Source organism: Pieris rapae, chromosome 6 (genome assembly GCF_905147795.1).
Source record: "Pieris rapae chromosome 6, ilPieRapa1.1, whole genome shotgun sequence".
NCBI classification, from domain to species: Eukaryota; Metazoa; Arthropoda; class Insecta; order Lepidoptera; family Pieridae; genus Pieris; species Pieris rapae.
Window position 1 is genome coordinate 4350686 of NC_059514.1, and position 23722 is coordinate 4374407.

A 23722-nucleotide genomic window follows, 5' to 3' on the forward strand; every position below is an offset into this window, starting at 1 on the left:
TCCTATTAAACAATTAAGGTATATATTTTGTGTGGGAGTGCATTTTGCCTGTTGTCCGAGGTCGATTCTTGATGAATTAATCTCTACAATTGATTTCGTTCGTGTTATACGCACTTCTAACTGGATATAACTAAGCTCAATTTAATCAAATAAATTACAAAACATTATGTATTTTTTAAAACATTGTATATTTAGGGTCAAATAGTTAGTGTCACAATTAAAAAACAATAGCATAAAACTGGGGCTGCAAAAACACCTATTTTGATACCGCCATGGATACTAACTATCAATGCCAGAGATATTGTAAATTGACCATAATTTGTTTACTTATATCCTTCTTCATGCTGGTTCTTCTTTCTGCCCATACAAAATTTAAAAAACTTGTACAAAGATATTATGATTGTTACCTATTTGTTTTTTTTTAATAATATTTTTTCTCTAAACACTGACATATATATACCGGGCTCCTGATTAAATAAAACTTTATTTTAGGAGGCAGTACATTTATTGTGCAATGCCTCGCGGTTTCACTCGCGTAGATCTCGAGGTAAAACTTAGAAAATCAACTAAGTCGGACTATAGATATATTTTTGTTATCATAAAAGTTTTAAATTACATAGTTTTCTTAGTTATGAATTTCTTCCTTTCAGATTATTAGGTACGCAGTTATATGCATTATCTAATGATTTATGGAGTTTACTATACAACGAATAGACTTTTAAATCACTAACATCAATTACGTAGAATTTCCGACATTAGTGAATTTAAAAATACTCTACAGATTGAAAATTTCTTCATTTTAAGTGGAAAAGAAATTTTCTTAATCAGTCCAGAAATTTTTAGCTTAATTATTAAAAACTTTAAACTTTCTTCTATAATATAAGAGAAAAAAGTTATTTGAAGAACTTCCGAGCCTTCTTCATTTTCAACAACATTTGACGTAGTTTTGTTTTGTGGCAGCAAACTATTTTATGTTTTGGAGTTCCGACTCGGGACAGGCCTTGCCCATGGTATTGCCTATGGGTAAACTTTTATATTTGTCCTATCATCAATAATTTCCACAGCGTACGCGACCTGCTAGTTGCTTTCAAGTGAAGTACCGATAGTATAATTTTCTTAATGCATGGCCGAGTTGAAAGCGCGCGACCTACAACCGCATCAACTCACATGAATTTTACAGCTCTAATCAAACTACTTTATTATTTATTATAGGACCAATAGGTTTAGAGATAAAGATTTTTAAAAGCAAAGCTTTAGCTAATCTATTAAATATCTTTAGTCTGATTTTTACTTTCGATCAATTATTGTCAATCAGAAGAAGAAGTGTTTGAGGTTTTAATGACCGCTTTTTTTTAATTGGTTTCCAATATACCAATAACATGGCAGATGACTCTTTGAAAACCATTTTTCAAACTATTTTTCATTAAAATAATGACTGCTAAAAGCCTATCACGTGCATGAAACTTTGACCCTATGGTACCAACTGCATTACCCAAACGTCGATGAAAACGTTGCAAACTGGAACCATTTGGTGCTTGGCATCGTTCTACGCATGCGCAGCACAGAGTGAGATGACAGACAAACATTCATACGTCAAACTATACTCATGGTTACTTGTAAACAGTGGTGAGGAGAAATGGTGAAAGTTAAAGTGAGTAACTAATTCGCTATATTTTGTATGTTTATATTAGAATGCACAAATCATACTAGGCGACTACAAAATACTTTCAAAAAAATTTCTAAAACTACATCCATATTTCAATTTAGATGAATTTGAATTTCGAAGTGTTTTTTGGGAGTTTAAAAGAGTATTTGTAACTAATATATAGTGTTTACATTTTCCTATAATCATCGACATCGTAATGTCATCCAAAATACTTTGCATGTAATAAACAAAGGAAAGTTCATAACATTAACGTAGGTACTGTTATAAAATTGTTTTTAATTTCAACTTAACTAGGTTATTTTTTTATCATTTTTATTGATTGAAGCACTATAACAGTGAAACGGTTAAATATTATAGTTTTTATTTGTAACACAAAAAAATCCTTTTATATATTTCGTTATGGTTTATTAGAACTGAGAGTGTTAAATATAGATGGCGCTAATTTCAAATGTTATATGGCTAGAACTTGTAATTAAAAATCACCCTAACGTAATTGCGAACTATATAACTACGAACCATAAATCTCTTTATTTGCATTTGTTTATCTCTAAATACAACAAAGCGTACCACAATTCATAGAAAATTATTTAATCAAAACCCTACTGACACCATACACTTGAAAATATCAGTGTACTTCGAAAATTTGTTACAATTTACATTGTTATTATTAAGACATCTTAAATCAGTTAAACAAGTTAGAATAACATTTAGTTTTAAGAACTTTCCGACGTGAAAATGTCAAACTTCACACCGATGACAATATGACTTTGCGGCTGTGTCATGTGGCTAACGTCATTCTGTACATAAAGAAAACACGGGATAAGCGAACTCAATGAAATTAATAAAAGCTTGCCTGAGTATTAACGGTTTATTCACACGTATTTACAAAATTATCCTATGTCGCATACTTGGGCTTTTGAAAAAAGTGATTCTGTGGGACTACATGTATTGGTGAGTTATATACAGAATTCCTATGTAAATACAACTCACAGCGCAAAAAATGTTAGTATAATTTCGTACTCTTGAGTACGTAAATGTACACTTTACACAATGAACAAAATTACATTTTAATTAAGTTATTAAATTATATGTCTATGTAAAGGTAGGAATTGTAAAGCCCTGTTGCTTAGTTAAATTTTCATTTAATACGCACAAAACGAGCTCCAAATATATTGCAGTATATGTTTGAAAACAGTACCATCGTGGAAATTAAACAGCGCCTATTATATCGGTTGTATATATTTTTTGATATAAAAGTTACTATATACTTTGTAAAGTGTAATTATAATAATTACCAAATAAAGTACATTAGAATAGAGTCGTGCAACTAATTTAGGTACTTATTGTAAATGTAATTAAGTTAAAATGAAATCGACGAATTACGTGACATGACGATAATAATAGCTGTACATTTTATGAGGGGTAGGTTCCGATCATTGACATCAATTAAAAAATAGCGCACTAGGGGCGGTCGCACTGCGCTCAATCGATCGTGGTACCGCGCAGGCGCCGTAGCCCCACAATACGTCAGTGGAGGTCGGGCGCGAGAGGCAGGAAGTCTACACCATGCCGAAGACCAAACCCACCCCTGAGGAAGATTTAATCATACCACCGCAAGACCAAAAAATATGCGGGACTATATGCGTCTGCCAAATGACTGCCGTCCTTAGTGCCGTGGCCATTGTTTACTTGACAGTAGCCATCTACATGCCATATACTCGTGCTATTGCATCGGGAATCGATCCAACTCCTATAATGTGTACAACAACAAGGGCTGTCAACAAAGAAAACTGTGATTGGGGCTCCTGTGGTGAATGGTGTTTGAGTAAAACATCCGGGGCTTGCATTCAAATTTATGTTAACGTAAGGAACAATGGATCTTCGCTACTTTTATCTGAATGTGGAAGTGCTGCAAATAAAACATGTTATGGGATTGATCAAGAAAACGCTAAGAAGTATCACTGCATAAGAGACGAGTGTAAAAATTTAACGGGAACTTTTAATTGCACTGAAGGAAAATGTATCAACATAACAGATGCCTTTGAGTGTGCCTTTCGGGACACTGATCCCCCCTTGAAGTGTTCAGGCAGAAGAGGCAAAATAACATGCATAGATGTCCAAGGACTCTTTTCATGTAATAGAGGCACGTGTAGAAAAATACGAACCCCTTATAATTGTGATCGAAGATGTGTTGACATTCCAACTCGCAACAAGAACGTTATAGTTTTAAGTGGCGATAGAGTATTTTTAGCAAGATGTACGAAGCTTGCTAAAGAAGATGGTGGTGAAGTAGTTTGGAATGATAATGGCGAAGAAGTTATTATGTTATCCTGTCATGCCGTTCATAATGGTACCTCGGGAGTAGTGGCTGTTGATTGTATTAATGCTGCCTTGCTACCTCGAACAGAAATCTCTGATTTGACCAATTTCACATATTTACAATACTTATATACTTTAAAAGCGACCCCTAATAGAGTTATAGCGCCATCTGAAGTAGAACTCACTTTGGCTAACGATAGTAGATTGATGATCAACTTGGAAGGTTGTGTAAACACCCTCGCTGACGAATGTAAAGACTTTCTTAAGACCTATGGACGAGACGGAACTGACCATAACGCCAAAGCTAGATTTCCATGCTTCCATACTCAAAATAACCCAGAAACCGTGGTTGCAAGATTTGACTTAGACGCCACCTATCGTCAATTTTTGATAGCGCTAGTACTTCCAACGGTTCTAGTTGTTGTTTCGTGTATAACTTTGATGCTGTGTCAAAGGACGGTTGTAGTAGGTGATGATGCTAAAATGCGATTCAAGGCCTGCGGAGGTGGACAATCCGAAATGCAAATGCATCCAAATGATCCTGTTTCACCCCTCTGAGATCAGTCACGTAAGCATTATTTGGCTTCAAGGAAATATAATTATTCGTATTTGTTATCGAAATATTTTCGACGTCCCGGTGGACAGAAAAACTGTGTCCAGTTTATGTTTCCACCATACCAACTTCTACTATTTAAGATTAATTATACAAAAAAAAACTAAAAAATTCTGCTCCTTCGAGTATTATAAGCATTATGAAATGATTATACACATGTATAAAAGTCTGCTAAACTTAACAAAATCATATATTTACGACTAGGTACTTGACCTTGCCTTTAATGAATTATGACAAAAGCCGGTGCAAAATGGTGAAACGTTTCACCTGCAATAAGCTTTTTATTATTATTATTCATTAATTTTCTGTTTCAGGCGTTCCCCTCCTCTGCGAGGGCCCGGCTAGTTCGCTAAGAGACGATTAATAGCTTTCTATTTGCTAAACAAAAGCTCTCCCAATGTCTACACTAAGCAGATCTAGGGCGACTCTTTCGCCAGCAACTTCTGAAAGATCTACTCTGCCTATGGGAGCAACAGCTGATGCTGGAAGCCAAGAATTCACCCCATTGGAACCGACTAGGGAGCAGCTACTTGCGCATTTCTTTGAGCGATTTAAATTTTACACTTCTTTATGTCTCGGCACATCAGCTATTCTCGCTGTGTTTGCTTTTTTATTCCTAATTCCATTTGTGGTTGAACCAGCCATACAAACTATACTTGCTGAATTCGCACCGGAAGCTGGAATATGTAGTGTATCAGATCATGTTTATGCTGAGACTCTGACTAATTGTACCTGGGCGTCATGTAGAGAAGGCTGCACGACGATGCCTACAAGGTGCCACAAAATCCGAGTTAACTTAGCAAGGAGACCATTTCTTGGAAACGAGACACTACCAATAGAATGGGATGAAACCGATTTGAAATTTCTAATAAATCCTGAAGGATGTGGTTATCCACCAAAAGTGAACTGCTCGGTGTTTGCAATTGAATATGCCGGTAGAAAAGCGCCGAAAATATTTCCTTGTTTCTATAGTATGACTCGACCTGAATTGGTAGTGGCAAGATATTCTTGGGAATCAACAATACGAGGGTTAATACTGGCCCTGGTTCTTCCAACAACAGTCTTTGTGTTTAGCTTGAGTGTCCTTGCGTACTGGCACTGCCACTGCTGCGACAGGGCTTGTAACAGACGGGTACATGCTGAATCATTTTCGAGCAAAGAAGAGTAAGTATGAATATTGTTTAATCCTGATTTGGCATGATTTCAGCATGGAAATTTACTGAAAAGCATGAAATTGAAGATCTTATTACATCATGTAATTTAATCAACCAATTTAGCTCGTATTCCTATTTAACTGCAGCGACGGAAAAACCAAATTATTCACTTAATGAATTCAACAATAGTTTGAGTTAAGTGCGAAGCAAAATTATCTGCAATTTAAAAGTTTAATCTTCATCCATTTGTGATTCACGTAGTGATGGCTTAGACTTGTTTTATTTACAGTTGATATATTACAGGACTAATATAAAATTCAACTTCAGAGAAGATTCATCATAGTTTCAGCTATAGATGTTTAGCAACTATTTTTTTTGCAAGTACGTTTTATGTTTCAACACCTAGCAGCGTATTTAGGCTGTGTTGCTGCTTCTTCACGATAATCATCTCTTCGGGGTAGATGTTGATTTATGTATACGTGTCACGATCACGAGTACCGATTTAGCTTGTAGATGCTACTTTAGTTACTATTAAATTTTCCATGTGTACATGGTTTTTGTACGTTGCGTTTTAGCAATTTTAATCATCACACAAAGTCGTCAATATATATGACGCAATGTTATAACATGGACGTGTCTTAATTACATCATTTATTTTTGGATTTTATATAATTTCCCTTTAATAGTTAATTCTAACAAATTAAATTCTCACATCACCTGATAGACATTTCAATTAATGGTATGCGATAGTTTAAAAGATTACCATATAGTAGGTGCATTTATCTGTATTTTCTGTGATCAAGATTTCTGGTAAATCAATGTAGGTTACGTCACGTCACTTCGTAAGATTTTGCGCGATGGAGATGAGTTCTTACTGTAGCACATTAATAGAAAAATTACTCAAAAGCGGTTTATGTTAGATAACAACTTATTTCCCGCCGATTATAATCAGATTTTTAATGTGCTAACTATCAATCCTCTATGTCTATTACAGTAGTAAGTTGCTCTGTGAACTGGACGAAGACCCAACCGATGACGTATTCTGACGCCAGGCCACTACCTATCCACGACGTCGCACATCACCCAGAAACGGCTATACCCAGTTATAAATTTAAAAATTGGAAAGAAAAACATAAAGTAAAGTATTTCCTAATCGTTTAGTATATCAGAACAAAAGCCCGAAGACTTGGATTTATATTATCAGTGCATTAAAATGAAGTTCCGTACTTTTACTCGCCAGACTATTTACTCGTATCATATAGTCTGGCGAGTAAAAATACAGTATCTGGATACACATTAATTTCGATTTTAAATTTATCTTTTAAATTTTAATTCTATTAATGTATATTAACAAAAATGGATTTCATGTGTTTTATCAATGTGTTTATTAACTTAAAGTAATGTATTATTAATTATTATTGCGTTATATTATTTAAATAGAAGTTCTTAGTAAAATTAATTCATAATATTTAAAGATTATTTACACTTACATATTAGAATACCGGTTTTATGTAGTCCATTAGTTTCAGTTTAATACTAAATATCTTAGTCTTTCTATGAGGCAGATTCAACAGGTCAGCAAATGATGCCGTAGACAATAATCACTTAGGATAAAATGTTATGGGTATATCTGTTAAAAGGTTAATAATGGACCACGTTGGCATTATTTATATGTGAGGTTGAATGTGCGGCTTAAAACTATTAAAAGAATGTTTGATTAGAAATCACGACGCAGCCAACCAAGCACCTGCCTGCACACAGTCAAATGTAAAAGCGGCTCAATAATAGATCCCCGTTCATAATGTGGTCGGTGGCAGTGACAGATTTCAGCATATGTCATTTAAAATATTATTTGACAATAAATATTGTGTACTTAATTTCACATTCGAAGATAATTACTGCATTATATTTGCAGTAGGGATATCATAAAATGTGTCTGATATCTACAAAGCGTACCAGCGAAAATTTAAGCTTAATATTTTATCAATGTTATTTAATTAAAAGAATCGTCTCTTTCTAAAATTGAGCTAGGCCGGATACTATAAGAAAATCGCTGGCTTTAGCTTTAAGGTTGTAGATAGTTAAATTCACTATATTAACAGAGATTTACGTTACCAAAATATATTGTTGAATGTAAATAATTGCTTGATTCATAGATTTTCTAAAGCTTTGAAAAGCTTCGAGATTTATACGCATCTTGTACGGATAGTAAATTCGATCAATGGCTTTTATGTATTAAATGCTCTGTACTTAAAAATTCATTATTTATATTAGAATATTAAATATTAAAGATTATATTCAATGATTTAATGACATATGGCTTTGGTCTTAAAAATATTCGGTTTGGAGCTAATAGGCATTTCACAACTCGTGTTAAAATATTTATTAGTATATTTGATTTATATAAAGCCATAACTAATACTGAGTCAAAGTGAAGCATAGTACAAAAAAAATATGTAAAAATCATTGATCCTGCACTTTTCAAATACTTAAACTCCATTTATAACTTTAGCGTACGAGAAAATGTGTTTTATTACAACTTATACTAAGGAAATTAAACTATATTACTCAATATATAAGCTTACTATAGAATACCTATAAAAGTTCAAAAATGAAAGGCAGACACTCAAATAAAAAATCTAAAGAATATTTTATTTTATGTCAATTATAGTTTGTTTGTCTATCTTTGTAATATTCATGTTACACAAAATAATATTGAAACTATAAATACATTATACAAAGCTAAATTAGTTATCCGAATTACATATATGGTACATATAAGTAATAATTTGATTTGAAATGGTTTTATTAAAATGATCTATCTAAAATTTGCCTTCGATAAAGTAATATTACTGTAATTTAAATTCATTGTAATCTACTAAGACGTAACATTTTTAAATACATAAAGTTAAAATCTTTTTCATATCAAATGCAAGTTTGCTAGTGAATTAGTTTTCTATCACAAAATTGTGATATTCTTTAGACAAAAGATAACTGTTATCGTATATATAACTTTTATAGTTAAGTTCTTTCAATTATTAAATTGTGTTTTTTTAACGAATTCTATACTAATATGTAAAATAACAAAATGTTTCTAAATTTGTTGTATAATGTTATAATTAAATAATCAAATAACCGAATAAAGTGATGTTAAATATTTAAAAGATATATTTTATCTCAGTCATAATCTGTACAAAAGATGTCTACGAGTTCTTCTAAGATTATGTAAATATTATTTAATAAATGTAATATAAAACTTGTAGTGAGCATGCGAGACACAAAGTGTTATTAATAAATGCAACGCTTTTATATAGATTTGTTTTTTTTTTTGAAAAACGATAACCAACCTCATTTTTGCATCTAGAAAAAATATTAAGACCTATAGATATATTAAGACACATACTTCTCATTTTCTCAAGAAAACTACTTTTACCTTCCCTGTGTAATAGAAGGTATGCAATGGTACAAATTATACCCTTAAACTCTTTAGGAATCAGTTTTGAATCTCGACAGATACTTGTCAAGAGAGTGACCCTAATTTAGTTAAACAAAATCAGTCATAACTGTTTTCACCAAGAAAAAAAAGTATTCTTGTGTGTCTGTCGAATTGTGCTGACGCTGTTATGAAAAGAAACAAACGAGTACTTTAGAAAACAGGAATTAGGCTGATTTAGTGTTATCTAAAAAACATTGTTTTAATTTTGAATGTTAGTCGAGTCGAGAAACTAACATTGAAAAGTATGGTAATTCGTTTGTAACATTTTTGGGCCTGGCTAGTTGAATTTATTTAAAGCAACTGATAGCTATAGTATGTGTTAAATAGATGTAGTGAATATCGATAAGATATTCGTCCGTGAAGAGCAATTAAGCCAACAAAATTTTATTTTTACACACCTTTTTTGATTGATAAATTTGCGTAAATTGATAAAAGATAAAAATTTACACGTAAATCGTTTCACTCTTTCAACAGGAATGAGGATGTATATAAACTTTTTTCAAATGAAACAATACATTTACACGCAATAATTACACAATAATTACAATTTTATTCGTACTTTTCTCATTACATTGTTAGTACGCCAATGCAGTAGGCTATTCCTAGTAACGTGAGGTCACTCAACACTTTTAAATATTGAACTTAATGGTATATCGAGACTGCTATAGTTATTTTACTGGCCGCCATATTTTATTTGGGGATTATTAGATTCGTGAAAAATTTAAGATAAATTGTAGAAAAATGAACAATACTGTTTCTCTATTACGTACGTATCTGGCGAAATTTTTAGTTTTATAAAAGTACTATAGAATAAAACGCGTGTAACCTTTGGTAGACCCTGTTAAGATAACATGTACAATTTTTTTAAATACACATTTCACACACAATCACATTAATTGTACTATTTGTCGAATTATTACTTAAGAGATATACATTTTTCCAGGTAACCAAAAAACTTTCCGAAATAAGTGAAATTTATGATATGAAATATATTAAAAAAATATGAAAATAAAACAAGGTCCAATTACGATTTCACAAATCAAAGAGTGTTTCTAGTGTTTTCTAAGATCTAGTTTCTAGAAAGAATTAGGCCATAGTCATTATTAACGTTTGCTGTGTACCTTTTAAGCTTTTTTTCTCTTTTTGTTGACTTAACAAAACAATATAATTTGTTTCTTATTTCTCGTGAAATATATTTTAGATTAATGGCCGTAAAAAATAAATATTACATAGACAGTACCACTAAGCACTTGTTATTTGAATTCCAATAAAGAATGAGATGGACAACTTTAGGCGTTTGTTTCATTTATCACTTTTATATAGTTTTTTGTAGGTATCTATCTAGAACTTGGCGTATATACTTTAAAATTTGGAAGACTTGCCTTGGCGTACACCCTTTTGTTGTGTATACACCTATACGTAACATAATGTGACACTTATGAACGTCGAAAAAAGAAATATACTAAATGCTTCTAATTTTACATTTACTGCCAGTTCTCAAATTAAGGGCGAAGAACGGAAGAGAAGAACTGGCAATAAACTCTCCTCCTCCTCTATATTTTCAAATGGGCTGTTAAAAGGTTTACCTTTACGTAAGAGTTATCTTGAGTTATTCGACAAATAAGTGAAACTATTTACGGATTGAGGTTTATGGTTACTTTACATTAAATTAATAATGAAGGATGTACGCGCTACGCCGTAGACATGTTGCGTAGCACTGATCTTGATTGTTAAGATATAATTATTTATATAAAAAAAAATTCATGCTACAGAAAATATTTTTTATAGGATAGATGCCTTACAATACTTTTCCCTTTATAATCTTTGTCTGTTTCGGTTTAAGTTTTTCAATCAACCGTTCTTATTAACTAAAATTTTGGAATTTGTTGAACGCTTACATTAAGATTAATGTAGGGATTTTCCTTTCATGTACCTAATTCAATCCTGTTATAACATATCCATCTATAATCAATTAAATTGTCATTACAATCAGTTGGTATACTTTCAAATGCAGCAAATAATTGAAGAAATATATATTCCTTTGGATTAGTTACATAACAAAGTGAATAAATTAAACGACATTTATATGTATCAATCTGTGCCAACTTCTAGAAATATTTGGCAAAAAAAACTAATTTCGAACGCCATAGTTTAGAAGGTCTTTCAATCTACCTGGCACCGCGCCAAATGTGTTTTTCAGCAATTTCGATTTCAGAACCCAATGAATCAGTTGCAATAAATTGTAAAATTTAAGTTGCATGTCGAATCCCTAGCGGCCTTAGTTGCTTGATCAAAAAAGATATACGCCCCAATACTTGTCATACATTTCACTTAAATATGCGAGCGAAAATAATCCTTCTTGGTGTGAGATATGTAAAGCAAAGACTGTCTGCCGCCATACAGTCGACACGACACGGTTTTATCGATTCGCCGTACCGACGCGCGCACTCTAATAAAAGTATTATTTTTATAAAAATCACTTTTTAAATCTCAAAAATAATATCATTAAACTCTTATAATGGAGCTATATTTTAAATTATTAAAACTTTAAAAAACTTATGTAGCAATAAAACATCTAATTTAAATTTAGACTATTCTAATCCGCAAATTAAATATGTAAAAGTAATCAAATTATAAAATTAATAGAGCTTTTCCTTTGTTTTCAATAAGCTAATGAAATGAAGCTTTTGAAGTGCCAATACAGTCACGTAAAAGCCTGCGCCCCGTTAGTTGTAACGAAAGCGCGGTTCGGGACCGACGCATTTTCACGAGATAAATATAGATTTTTTATTTTTCACAAAGGACAATGCTTTAGTGTTCACAATTAGTGTTCAGAAAAACAGTTTATATTTCGTCTTTATACTGTGTGTTGTGGTTGCTTCATAAAGGCTATCTTTGACCCCAGTTAATGGTAAACGCATGTACAAATGTTCAAATTGTTTGATTACGTCTGCAATATGTCAAATTATTTTTATAAAAACACTCTATTCAATACGTGTACTGCTAAATACCATAGATAATTTGAAATGACTTTCTAAAAAGCTCTTTTTACAGACATATTGAGGTTTAGTACTGTAGAATTGAGCTTTGAGCTTTTCGAGTGGAAGGAAATAGTAAATTCAACTTTAGGCGCATCTGACTCTACATATGTACGATTCTACGTCTGGGTAGTATTTTGAATTGCGTAGGCAGATCTTATTTGTGACTTTTTTTCTAGGTAACAATATAATATGTATATTATAATGTAAGCGCAGTTTGACATAAATATTAGTAAGATAATAAGATAAAAGAAATAATAATATTTATTTGGTTTAAAGGTGCAACTAATTAAATGAAGTTTTAAGTTGCCGTGAATGACTTAACAAATTTTCTGATATTATTGCGTAAATGAAATAATCATTAAGTAATTTAAACAAGAAAATGAAGCATATAACGAATACAAATAGTGAACGAGTGAAAATAATATCTATCTGAATATTAATTGGATTTGTTAATTTTCTAAATCATTTTGTTCATAATAAAAATGACATGGCACCCATCATTATGAACTTGTAAGAAGCCATGACAAGTTTTGATTTACTTCTTTGATACATACAATTGAGTCATTAATCATTCTAACACACTATTTGCATTACAATCAGCGTTCTAATTTAGTGACATAGTCTTAATGACTACAGTTTTATCTATTATGTTATATGCAATGATAAGCCGTTTTGGATAAAGAATGTCAAACACTATATGACATAACGTTTTAAACCAAACATTCGATCAAATAATATACATGGAAAATAAAAATATTTCATGAACATTTTAGGTAAACATCTGGTTAAAAGTTAAACAAATACTGTTTGGGTCAAAGGGAATCGTAAATGTCAAAACCTAATTAGTTTTCTCCCGTAATTTAAATAGAATTGGTAATAAGTTTAATCATTATCCAGTTTTTCAACAGTTCATACTACACTTTAAGAAAAAAACAAATGACAGTTATATGTTTTAATTTTCTCAACAATTTCACAAATGATATTCAAACAGATTCATCTCGATTTACGTTTGCTTTATTAACTTGATTAAATATCAATTAATCTCTCTTTAATTTTCTAGTGCTTCAACGTTGCGGTCTACTCAACGCGTTAATGATCCATAATCATTATCACGAGATGATTTTGCTCGTAATATTATTCAGATAGATTTAAAAACTCCACACTTTGATGCTATTTCTTTTGCTGTAATTTAATTGAACTTACAGAATCACTGTCTTAAAATAAAATTTGTGATTAAATCGGTTTTATGCGATAACCGTTTTATTGAAAAAATAAAAAAGAGTCAGAAGGAATACTTCATTAGTAATTTAAATCCAAAAATATAAAAAAGATTAGAGAAACTTTATGGACGGGATCAGAAAGCTGTTAGATCAGATGTATCTAAAACTCAATTGGATCTCCTTTAAATAGATTTATTTACAATTCAATAACATACAGAAATTCAATCCTAAGCTACATAGCAACATTTATATTTAATTAATGACAATAGGAATAAGCCTTTCTTAGATTAATATGTATAATATATAATTATTAAACTAAAGTAATGCTATTAAACGTCATTATAAAACGAAATAACGAATAATAATACGATTTTCTTAAATTTTAGCATAAAGTGATCTTCCATCAAAATTGACTAACAAATAAAAAAATCAACGAATAAACCAATATAAACTGGTTTCAATTCAAATCAGTGAATCTAAACCTGAACAATTCGCAATCAGACAAACTCTTCAGTATGACAACATTACAATAAGTACTAACTAAGCGCATTTTAAATGGTTGAAAATAGATAGTATGTAATCAGTTTGACGTCAGATTTATATAAAGCTTAGGTTATGTAATAGTATTTATTGGCAGCACACGAAGAACTAGGTTTCAAGGACAGTTAGTGCAGATTGTATTTAAATGGAAAACATTGTTTAGTTTAATCTAAATAACACATGTCTAGTTACATTTTACTTTATATAACCTGGAGTCGTTCTAAGAATTAACATGTACTTAAGATTAGATTGAAAGTTAAAAATTGTCTTAGCTGTCACTACTCATTATTTCTGTCAAGAGACCGCATAGTTGAACCTTTTTTTAGTATATAAGTTAATATGAGATTGTTTATGGGATAATGTAAAATACCTAAAGCCACCGTTTCTCAAGTAAATAAAAATAAGGCATGAGGAAAAATGGAACATTGGTAAATAGCAGTCAAATGTATGGATTCAAAACCAGTAGGAAAAGAACCCTATTTCAATAATATAAATGCAAGTCACGTCTGTTTCTATATTTGTTTGTTTTATGCAAGGCAGCGAAAGTTTTTCAGTAGGTAGAAATTGAGTACGAAAAAATCAATAGGAAAATAATATATCTCTATAATTTTTTTGGTTTTTTGTCAACAACAACAATAATATTTTTTAACAATTAATAATAATATTATTTCTTAAAAGCTAAGTAGGTAATCCTCCGATGACTGAATGAATCTTGAAGGGTTTTTTCAATTTTTTTTTTGATTAAGAACTTTTATGAACCGTTAAAATACTTGACTCAAAGTTGTAAGTTCACTTTGAAGTTCTTTCGACCTTTTGGGGTATTTCATGGACTGTTTTATTCCTCTTTCTGTTGGCATAAATGTTAAATATACCAAATATTTATTGGTTGTAAAGTAAAATTTTATTATATATATATAATATTTTATCGAACTACAGCGTTTAAGCTGTAATAAGGTATAGCTATGTAAATTTACAAAAAATCTCTATTTATTGATATAGGTATATATTATGTAACCTCTTTGATTTTCAGGGTGTAGTGTGTAGTGGAGATACTGGAATAAAACCTACTTTTTTCTATTTCTATTAGAACAAGACAGTAAGAGGCGCCTCACCTGATGTTAACTGATAGATACTGTTAATTCCAGAGGGCTCGGGAGTGTGTTGCAGGCTTTTTAAGAATTGTTACGCTTTTGAAAAAGGTTAAGTCGAATTGGTTCGGAAATACTACACTTTACTTATTTTAAAATTTGTACTTGCGTAATCAAGACTTACGCCTAAGAATAACTCCAGTATGCCAAAAAATATGTATTATTAGGGTACGTATTGGTTGTTGGTATACGGGAATTACGGTTACCTAACTTTCGACCCTAAATCCTCCGTTTAGACAAACATATATATTCCACCGATATGTGTTCGTCGTAAGAGATATGTGCAAAAGTTTTACTAATGGAATGAATACAGAAATACTTTTGCCTCCTGCCTGACCGTGGGCCAGTTGACAATGCAAGTAAAATGAATAATAATTACCCAACGTGAAAAAAAATATTCTCACTAGCGCTTCATACATTTAATTAACAAAAATTTTAAACGGCTCTTATTAAAACATTGACATAAACTAGGTTAATACACACGTTCGTAAAACTGAAAAGCCTTAATTGCATAAACACGCACAGGTTCACTTGACCCCCTTTAGTATTGCACTCGGGAACAACCCAGGTTATACTTAGACTGGACCATTTTCACAAGCCAAGGTCGGGTTACAGGTACTAGCTACTGCAGTATGTTTACAATAGTCAAAATTCTTTATGTCTCGGAGGTCAGGCGGAAGATCAAAACTCACATAGTAGAACAGTGAATACATATTTTTTTCTCGTATATATACATGCCATTTTGTAAATTTGTAATTTATTATTTAACTTGTAAAAGGTTATTCAATATGCTTTTATTATTAGTAATGTTTTGCAGTTTCTATCGGAAGGAAGGGCTGCTTCTTTCTATTAATGAATTTTGGTGATCAGTTCCGTAAACTGAGTCTTGCCCGAATCGGCAACTTCTCCGAAATCGTAAAAGCTACTTCACTTCCAAATATTACGTAACCTTATTGATTGCCCAATATAATATAGATAGATAAAAATTTAGTATTAGTTATCAAATAACTCTAATATAAAAGACATCCAACTCAACAGTATAATACTGATAAAGATACAATTACAAATATAATGTTTCGCTTGCCGGTAAATTATACAACTTTCTTATTTTTGTTTCTAAATATCTTCACGTGTGTTAACTTATACACATATTCGTATAAATATGGTTAGTTATTTAAGTTGTTTAAGTGTTTATAACCAACCAAATGAACATGAATCTCTATCTATTATTACTTAATTTTAATCAATCGAAATTCAATGAAGTCGCTAGTGCCGTCAGACAAGTCAGTGAACGAAACGTTTGACGAGTTTCCTAAACGTTCATAGGCAACAAGACTAACCTAACCTGTCTATAATAAAACAAAATATGGAATTTCCAAGCTCTCAGTTTTTTTCCGATCATACCGAAATAATCATGGCGGAGTTGACAACATGTTTAAAATTTCACCAAAGACCACAATTCAAAACAAAAACTAAAACTAATCAGCTGTTGTCGTGAACGCCATCTTGTTTTACATTATTAATTAACAAGCTGGCTATCAGTCATATAGATAAACGTTATCGACGCTGCTTTCTTTAAATCAAAATGCTAGCGACTTGATTGAATTTCGACCTTTAATTAACTGTCTAGAGATTCAATTAAGTCTCTGGTTTAACTACTTTACTGCGACATATACACTACAGTCGTGATATATATATAATAGCTAGTGAACCAATCACCGGTTCCGGACACAGAAGACTAAAACGTAGTTATAAAAAAAATTACGTGACCATTGTGGGGTATTCCTGTCATAAATACTTTTATTAATCACATGTTAAATAAAAAGGATTCAAAATCGTAGATCAATACATGTCTTATTTTCAACTTTACCATATATAGCTTCCAATAGACACGCAAGTCCGTTCAATAGGTATTCTTGTGTAGCCAATCAGGTCGGAAACCGACGACATGCCCTATTTATAAAGTTGATTAAACGACGGAAAATTTGAAGTCTATCTTTATTAATACAATCAGAACGAGATAATGTTTTTTTTTGCTTATATAACTATAGGAATAGATTTCAGGTAATAAACTTTCTCAAATATAGTTGGAAGCTTTGGCCTGTAAGCTACTTAGGTATGTGGTGCTTTTTATGTACACAGTAGGTACGTTAGTAACTTCCTTATTCCCAAAATATGTAACGGCTCAAGTTCACAATGAGAAAATTATAGATCTAATTAAAAACTTATTGTAGTCCTTAATGAAACTTTGTTATCAGGTCAGCTTAAAATAACACAAATAAAAGCTTACCATGTGAATTCACTTTGACAATGAACGTTATGAAACATCACAATGAAACAGTTGAGTTTCAAATATTACACAAATATCTGGCAGGGCTCTGGGCCAGTGGTCGAATCGATACAGCCTACATACCGTGTTCAGACAGGCTGGCGTCAGGAATTCTGTACTCACATTCCACTCTAATGACGTTAATTGTGCTATGTGGTACTTACATTAATAACAACATACTAGACTAATTCTACCTTATGTATAGCAGAACCTTAGTTCTGCTTTTATGCATCACGAAATCAATTTATTATGCTCTAAAACTGCAAACCAGTAGTTTTTGTACATGTATAATTTTCAGTAAATAGCCTTTATTAAGCATTCATATTTAATGAAGATGTAAATAAAACTTTTAAAATACATGACGTTGATTCAAGTGCTAAAGACTGATAAAGCTTGAAATGATACAGCCGAGCTGAAACAAGCGCTATGATCGCTTCTAGCGAACTCTCGCCAACATGGCCGACGAAGAAGAAAAACTGCCGATACCTCCCACATTCCTTGAGAAACTTCTCTTCTACACAACAGCAACTTTCGTCCTTCTCGCAATCTTCAGTCTCTTTGCCTTCCTTTTTTTAGTACCATTCGTGATAGAACCAGCATTTACAACTATATTTATGCAGTTTGATCCTGTCGCAGCATTGTGTGTAACAACGGAGGTTAAACAGTTGCTAGGCGTGAGTAACTGCTCATGGGCATCATGCAGAGAAGGCTGCACTAAAGATCTTTTCGAGTGTACACAAATCAGAGTAAACTATAAACTCGGATACGAACCCAATATATCAGCAACTGAATACGAGGAGCTTATCAGAGCTGAAAGATCTCTACGAAAAGATTACGAATACGAAAATTACGAGTCACCAATAGATAAACTAGATCTAGATATGGAACAACAGGAATTAGAAGATATAGCACCTACTGGTCTGCAAGGTGAAGATTCGGAATGGTACTTTACAGGAGCAAGACTATTTCCAAATGTTAAAGGATGCGGATATCCACCGATTTTGAACTGTACAGTATTCTATGGAAAGTATAAGCCAATTGGAAATAATTATACGTGCTACTATAGCCGAATTGATCCTGGATTAGTGATCACAGAATTAGATATGTGGCAGAACACGCTCAATTTAGTTTACGCCATGGCTATACCGATTCCATCCTTTATCATTTCGGTGATATACTTAACATTTGCGTATTTCAAAATATATAATACTGAAGATGAATCCGAACAAGCGCCATTACAGAGTGATGCGGAAGCAATGGCTACAGGAGATGATGGGAAGCCGACTACTCCCGGTTCGGACACCTTTAGAGAAGATCTAGCATGTTTTGGTCATCAATTGAAGTTACAACTGGCTAATGAGAAGCCAAAAGATGGATTTGAATCAAATAGTCCTCCAATTTCAAATTCTGCTTCATTGTCTGGGTAAGATCCTTTACAATACTTTAAACGTGAAATATTTAATAGTTATACATTTACTTCTTTATTTTTAACGGATTTAGTACATATTCATCTATATCTTTTACGGCATATAATCCGTTGGAAATAAAACTGTTGCAATGATCGATATTGAAATATGTTAGAGTAGTATTTTAATTACATGATGTTAGAAATGCATGTTTGTAGTTTCAGATAAGAGTTCAATTTGATCTTATTCTAAACTCGTTCTCTAAATTAACATTGTTCTAATTTCAATCAAGTTGTGTTCCACATCAACTGTAAATATATCTCTTCAACAGGACCAAATCATCTTTCGTGAACGCCTAATGAAAGTCACCAAGGTATGGTGAATGAAAATGAGCGCTTCAAAATTTTTGTCCACAACGTTTGATCACAATGTTATTTATCAGCACCTACCCACTGTTATGAACCACACAAACTAATTGAATTATTGCTTGATTTCTCTTAACCCATTCTATGAGCTTCTGAATAATGCAACGTAATTTGTTTTCTTCTGATGTAGTTATTAACAGGTGCATTGTTTGCTTGACCAAGAATACCATATTGTTCAAACATTATATTTCCGTTCACATTATCTGTTGCATTACGATCGATACTGCTTCAGCCTCTGTGTGTTTTTCATTATCAAAACAAAGTGCTTGTTATGTTAGACTTTTGAATTATTTTGCCTAGAGGCTTACATACAATTTAAACGTGCCTTATATTGTTGAAAATAGGAGAAATTCTTTCACGACATTATTTTGTTTGTAGTATTTGTATAGTGCAAAGTGTTCTAACACTTTTTGCATTATAAGTTATTTATTACACTTAACATATCCTTTAGTAATTAATTTTATTAAAAAGTCTGCTACGTGCTTAACTTATCATTTCTATCGAGTTACATTTGTTTATTAATACATTAATTCTGAAATATTTTTATATTAGATCAAAAAGATACATTTAATTAACACAATTAAATTCTAATTACAGATGACAGGGCTCCTGAAGAGGCTTCGGGTATAAAGTATACCATGAATCGACGTGAAAAGACGAATCTCATCACCTGACCACGATCATGCTTTCACGGTCACATTTCACGAGATCGCTTGCTGCTTTCCGAGAAGAAATCAAGTGAAGTGACAATTTAAAATGTGTTGTGAAATTGTTAATTTTTCGTGACAGCAAAATTTACGATAATGAAAATGGAAACATTTAGGAGCCGCATGATTTTTTTTTCTTTAATAAACAAGAACGTAAGATAAATGTATTGCAATTTGGTAATAATGCAGAGACATATTTGACGAACGATAGCGCAATTCTGAGCATGTTGTCACGAATGCAGTTAATTTAGTTCTAAGTTCTAATTAAGTTTACATGGCGCTTATGTACAGATTATTTAAAATTATGCTGTGTTTATGAAATGCACGCATAACACATACACAAATTGTTTCAGAAATTTTAATTATGTTTCTTTGTATAATGAATGATTTAAAAGCTAAGGGTACTCGACAACAATACTAAGCTAGTACACAAATATTTTGTACAAATCATATACCATGTAATGAATCGATTCAAAAAATCGTCCCTGCCTACGAGTATCGATTTTCCGTCCCATGCTTTTTAAAAATTCAACGATACTTAATGTCCATAGCAACCCGAATCGACTATCTAATTAAGGCTTTTGACCCAAACTTTATATAATTTCTTAAAAGCTTCCTAATGCTATTTTCCGTCTAAAATGCTCAATATTACATTTTCAAAAGTTAAAACTATACAGTCCCGATTTCGCAAACTATTTATATAAGATCTTTCGAATCGATCAGAAGTTTATGCTAAAATTAATTGCAAATAATTATATTATTAAAATGCTTATTTAGCCTTAGACCTTTCGTTTTCTATAATAATATAAGATTCACTGATATAACTTAATTCATGTCCATACTACAGTTAAAATGAGTTTTATTATTTTTGTGTAGTTTGAAATAATAATTGTATATAGCATTTTCTATCAAACTTATTCTATGAAAAAAAAAGTTTTAGTTTTTAATGCTCTTTTCACATGTGCTACTATATGAATAATAGTGCTTCAAATGTATAACATACTATTGCCTTAAATTTGTAAAACAAATAGAATTTAATGCTATGAAACTGTGATCTAAATATTAAAACATACCATTAACGAAATGACCTAGAAATGCGGAATTTTCGTGATGAAAACATAATACTATAATTGAATATTCTAGCTCGAAAGTAAATTGCAAACGTTCACATATTTTTATAAAAAAAATCTTGATCACAATAATAATAGCATTGTTCTATTTGTTGTACTAAAGAGGCTAAACTTATAATAAAGGCTTATGTACATTGCAAATAAACTTAAATCGCCACTATTCGAAAACTTAGTAATAAGTATGCAATGTTATTATTATTTTTTACTGTTATATATACCTCTATGTAGTTTATATAGAGTTCATAAATATATTCATAATTTGGAATAAATTATTGTTCGATAAGAAATTGGTAACAATATTTAATTCACGATCTAAGAATTTTGGCAAATATAATTTGGATATTCGTGTATTAGGGAAATAAATGTTGATATTTATAGATGATTTAAATAAAAAATAATTATAAGAACGCTTAGACTGTGAACTAATAATATTAAAATTAGATTATCGCAAAAAACCCACGCGCACATTTAGATTATAATATTACAGGATGAGACTTGTAAAAAACCTAAGATTTACAAACACAGATTATTTTCATCTCCCTTTTTATGCATAATCTATATAATTTTAAAAGCTGGTTTTTATAATAAGATATGTATTGATCTCCCAATAAATAAATCTCCTCGACCTCAGAACACATTAAAGACATAAAATCCGTAGGTACAAAAAAAATCGATGACTAAACTGATAAAATTTTGTTAAAACTTAATCTCTGTTAACAAAAAGACAAACCAAAAGCTTTAAATTGGAACTCATATGGAGTGGCATCCTTTGGCACGCGGGCTAGTTTGTCATCTTTACAAGTCTCACCCTTCCAAATGCAATTATTTAATAAAACCAATTAAATATTTACGCTTCTTTAACTTTACGATTAACTTATAACTAAGATATTTTAAAGTGATTTTTGTCACACTTGATACGTAATCAAGAAATCAAAAAGCAATGACATTATATCAAATAGTAATCGTCAATTTAAGTTTATTAAATATATTTTGGTTGTGTATTACTAAGCATATTTTTTCTAATTAACATTTTTGTAAACTTTAAACTCTCATTAATAATGTACATAATTATGTGAAAGTTCGATTGCTGTTGTCCTTAAATCACTATTATTAATATTTTTAATGTTCCTTTATAACTCTTTGCTTCTATGTGATATTGCTTATGTGATGAATAAAATTAATGTTATTATGAAAACAAACAAAGCTATGCCCCTAACACTTGTAATTAAATTAAACATATTTAGCATTATTTTGAAAGAAAACCACAAACACTGCCAAGAAGTGGTCACGCTTTCGAATCCTGTCCATATAAATAAGAACAAAATCTATAAAATACGCGCTCATACAAATAATACTTCTGTTTTAAAATTTAGAGCAAACCTTTATTTTATTTTCTGTGATCATCAAAACTCTATAATATTCATATAGAACTAAATAAATAATGTAATTAATTAACATAATCCTTTCAGAGATTTAGGTATTCTAAGTTTTTTTTTAATTATTTACTCTACATCCCTGTCATCGTGTCCAGGGACTTTTTCTATCTCACAAAATTATACATTTCATTGCTTCCAAGGTATTCCAAGTTATAGAATGCAAGAATTGCACAGTTGCAATTCATTCAAGCTACAATTAGCTTACAATTTACTCATTTAAATAACTATCCTCTATAAAGAGGTAGAACAAAAACATTAGTATATAAGATCAATAAAAAACTGATTAATTAGCTTTGAAAGCGTGCGTAATCAATGGTTGTAATTTGTGTTGCAATAACTTTCCTAATGAATTAATGTGCCTAAAAAGGACACCAAACGCATATGCTAAATTTGCTAATGTATATAAACGGTAGAGGGCACAAGTTAATTTAAGCCTTATATGTGTTAAGCAATTAAAGTCCTATGACATTGTAATGTCTGCAATTCCAAACATTTGGAGCGTAAACACGTTTCTGATTTAAGCAATTGAAAACCTGAAATGTAAATGTTATTTTTATTGTAATTGTGGCATTATGGCTGTTGTAATAATAAGTATTTTAATTGACTTTACAAGCACGCTTAGCTACATCCGCTTTATTAACTTATTTAGATAATATTGATATTGTTTCAATAAAATGAGCTATTTGAATGATTATGTATAGTATCATCGAGTTATAAGCCTCTTATTTATTCGCTTTGTTCCGACCGAAGAAGACGACCTGTGCTTATAGAAAATATATATGTCCAAGAATTAAAATTATGACAAGACTAAATTTAATAACATGCGTGAGAATTTTTTTCAGATTCGTGTGTATGAAATCTAGCTCATTTTATTGTTATAATTATTTCGCTGGCGAAACTTATTTTTAAACTGTTGCCTTAATAAATCGTTTTGTATTATATAATATAAATCTAGTAGTAAATATAACATTTATTGGCTTCAAATAAAGAGTTTTATTTATTCATGTTGACCTTTTCGTGTCGTTCGCCTAGGGAGAAAATAATTGATTTGAGGGGTCATAAAAATAACTTTAGCCTTCGGAATATCGAATT

The 23722-nt window shown here is 31.2% G+C and overlaps 2 protein-coding genes across 7 annotated transcripts; both read left to right on the top strand.

The window, feature by feature from the left end:
- Window positions 1–1603: 1603 nt before the first annotated feature.
- Window positions 1604–8724, top strand: LOC110994716 (protein tipE). 4 transcript variants are annotated; one of them, XM_045628653.1, is made up of 3 exons: window positions 1604–1651; window positions 4913–5762; window positions 6747–8724. In XM_045628653.1, exons 2-3 carry the CDS (start codon window positions 4996–4998, stop codon window positions 6796–6798), a joined length of 819 nt encoding a protein of 272 aa, XP_045484609.1. In that variant the 5' UTR covers window positions 1604–1651; window positions 4913–4995; the 3' UTR covers window positions 6799–8724. The 4 variants fall into 4 exon arrangements, with proteins under 4 accessions (XP_045484609.1, XP_045484607.1, XP_022117219.1 ...); XM_045628651.1 differs by lacking the exon at window positions 1604–1651 and adding an exon at window positions 2461–2617; XM_045628652.1 differs by lacking the exon at window positions 1604–1651 and adding an exon at window positions 4432–4553.
- A 3267-nt stretch (window positions 8725–11991) lies between these two features.
- Window positions 11992–23657, top strand: LOC110994714 (protein tipE). Of its 3 annotated transcripts, none has more exons than XM_022261521.2 (4): window positions 11992–12159; window positions 17825–18949; window positions 19264–19305; window positions 19955–23656. In XM_022261521.2, exons 2-3 carry the CDS (start codon window positions 17982–17984, stop codon window positions 19289–19291), a joined length of 996 nt encoding a protein of 331 aa, XP_022117213.1. In that variant the 5' UTR covers window positions 11992–12159; window positions 17825–17981; the 3' UTR covers window positions 19292–19305; window positions 19955–23656. The 3 variants fall into 3 exon arrangements, with proteins under 3 accessions (XP_022117213.1, XP_022117215.1, XP_022117216.1); XM_022261523.2 differs by having other exon boundaries at window positions 17901–18949; XM_022261524.2 differs by lacking the exon at window positions 19264–19305 and having other exon boundaries at window positions 19955–23657.
- Window positions 23658–23722: the final 65 nt, after the last annotated feature.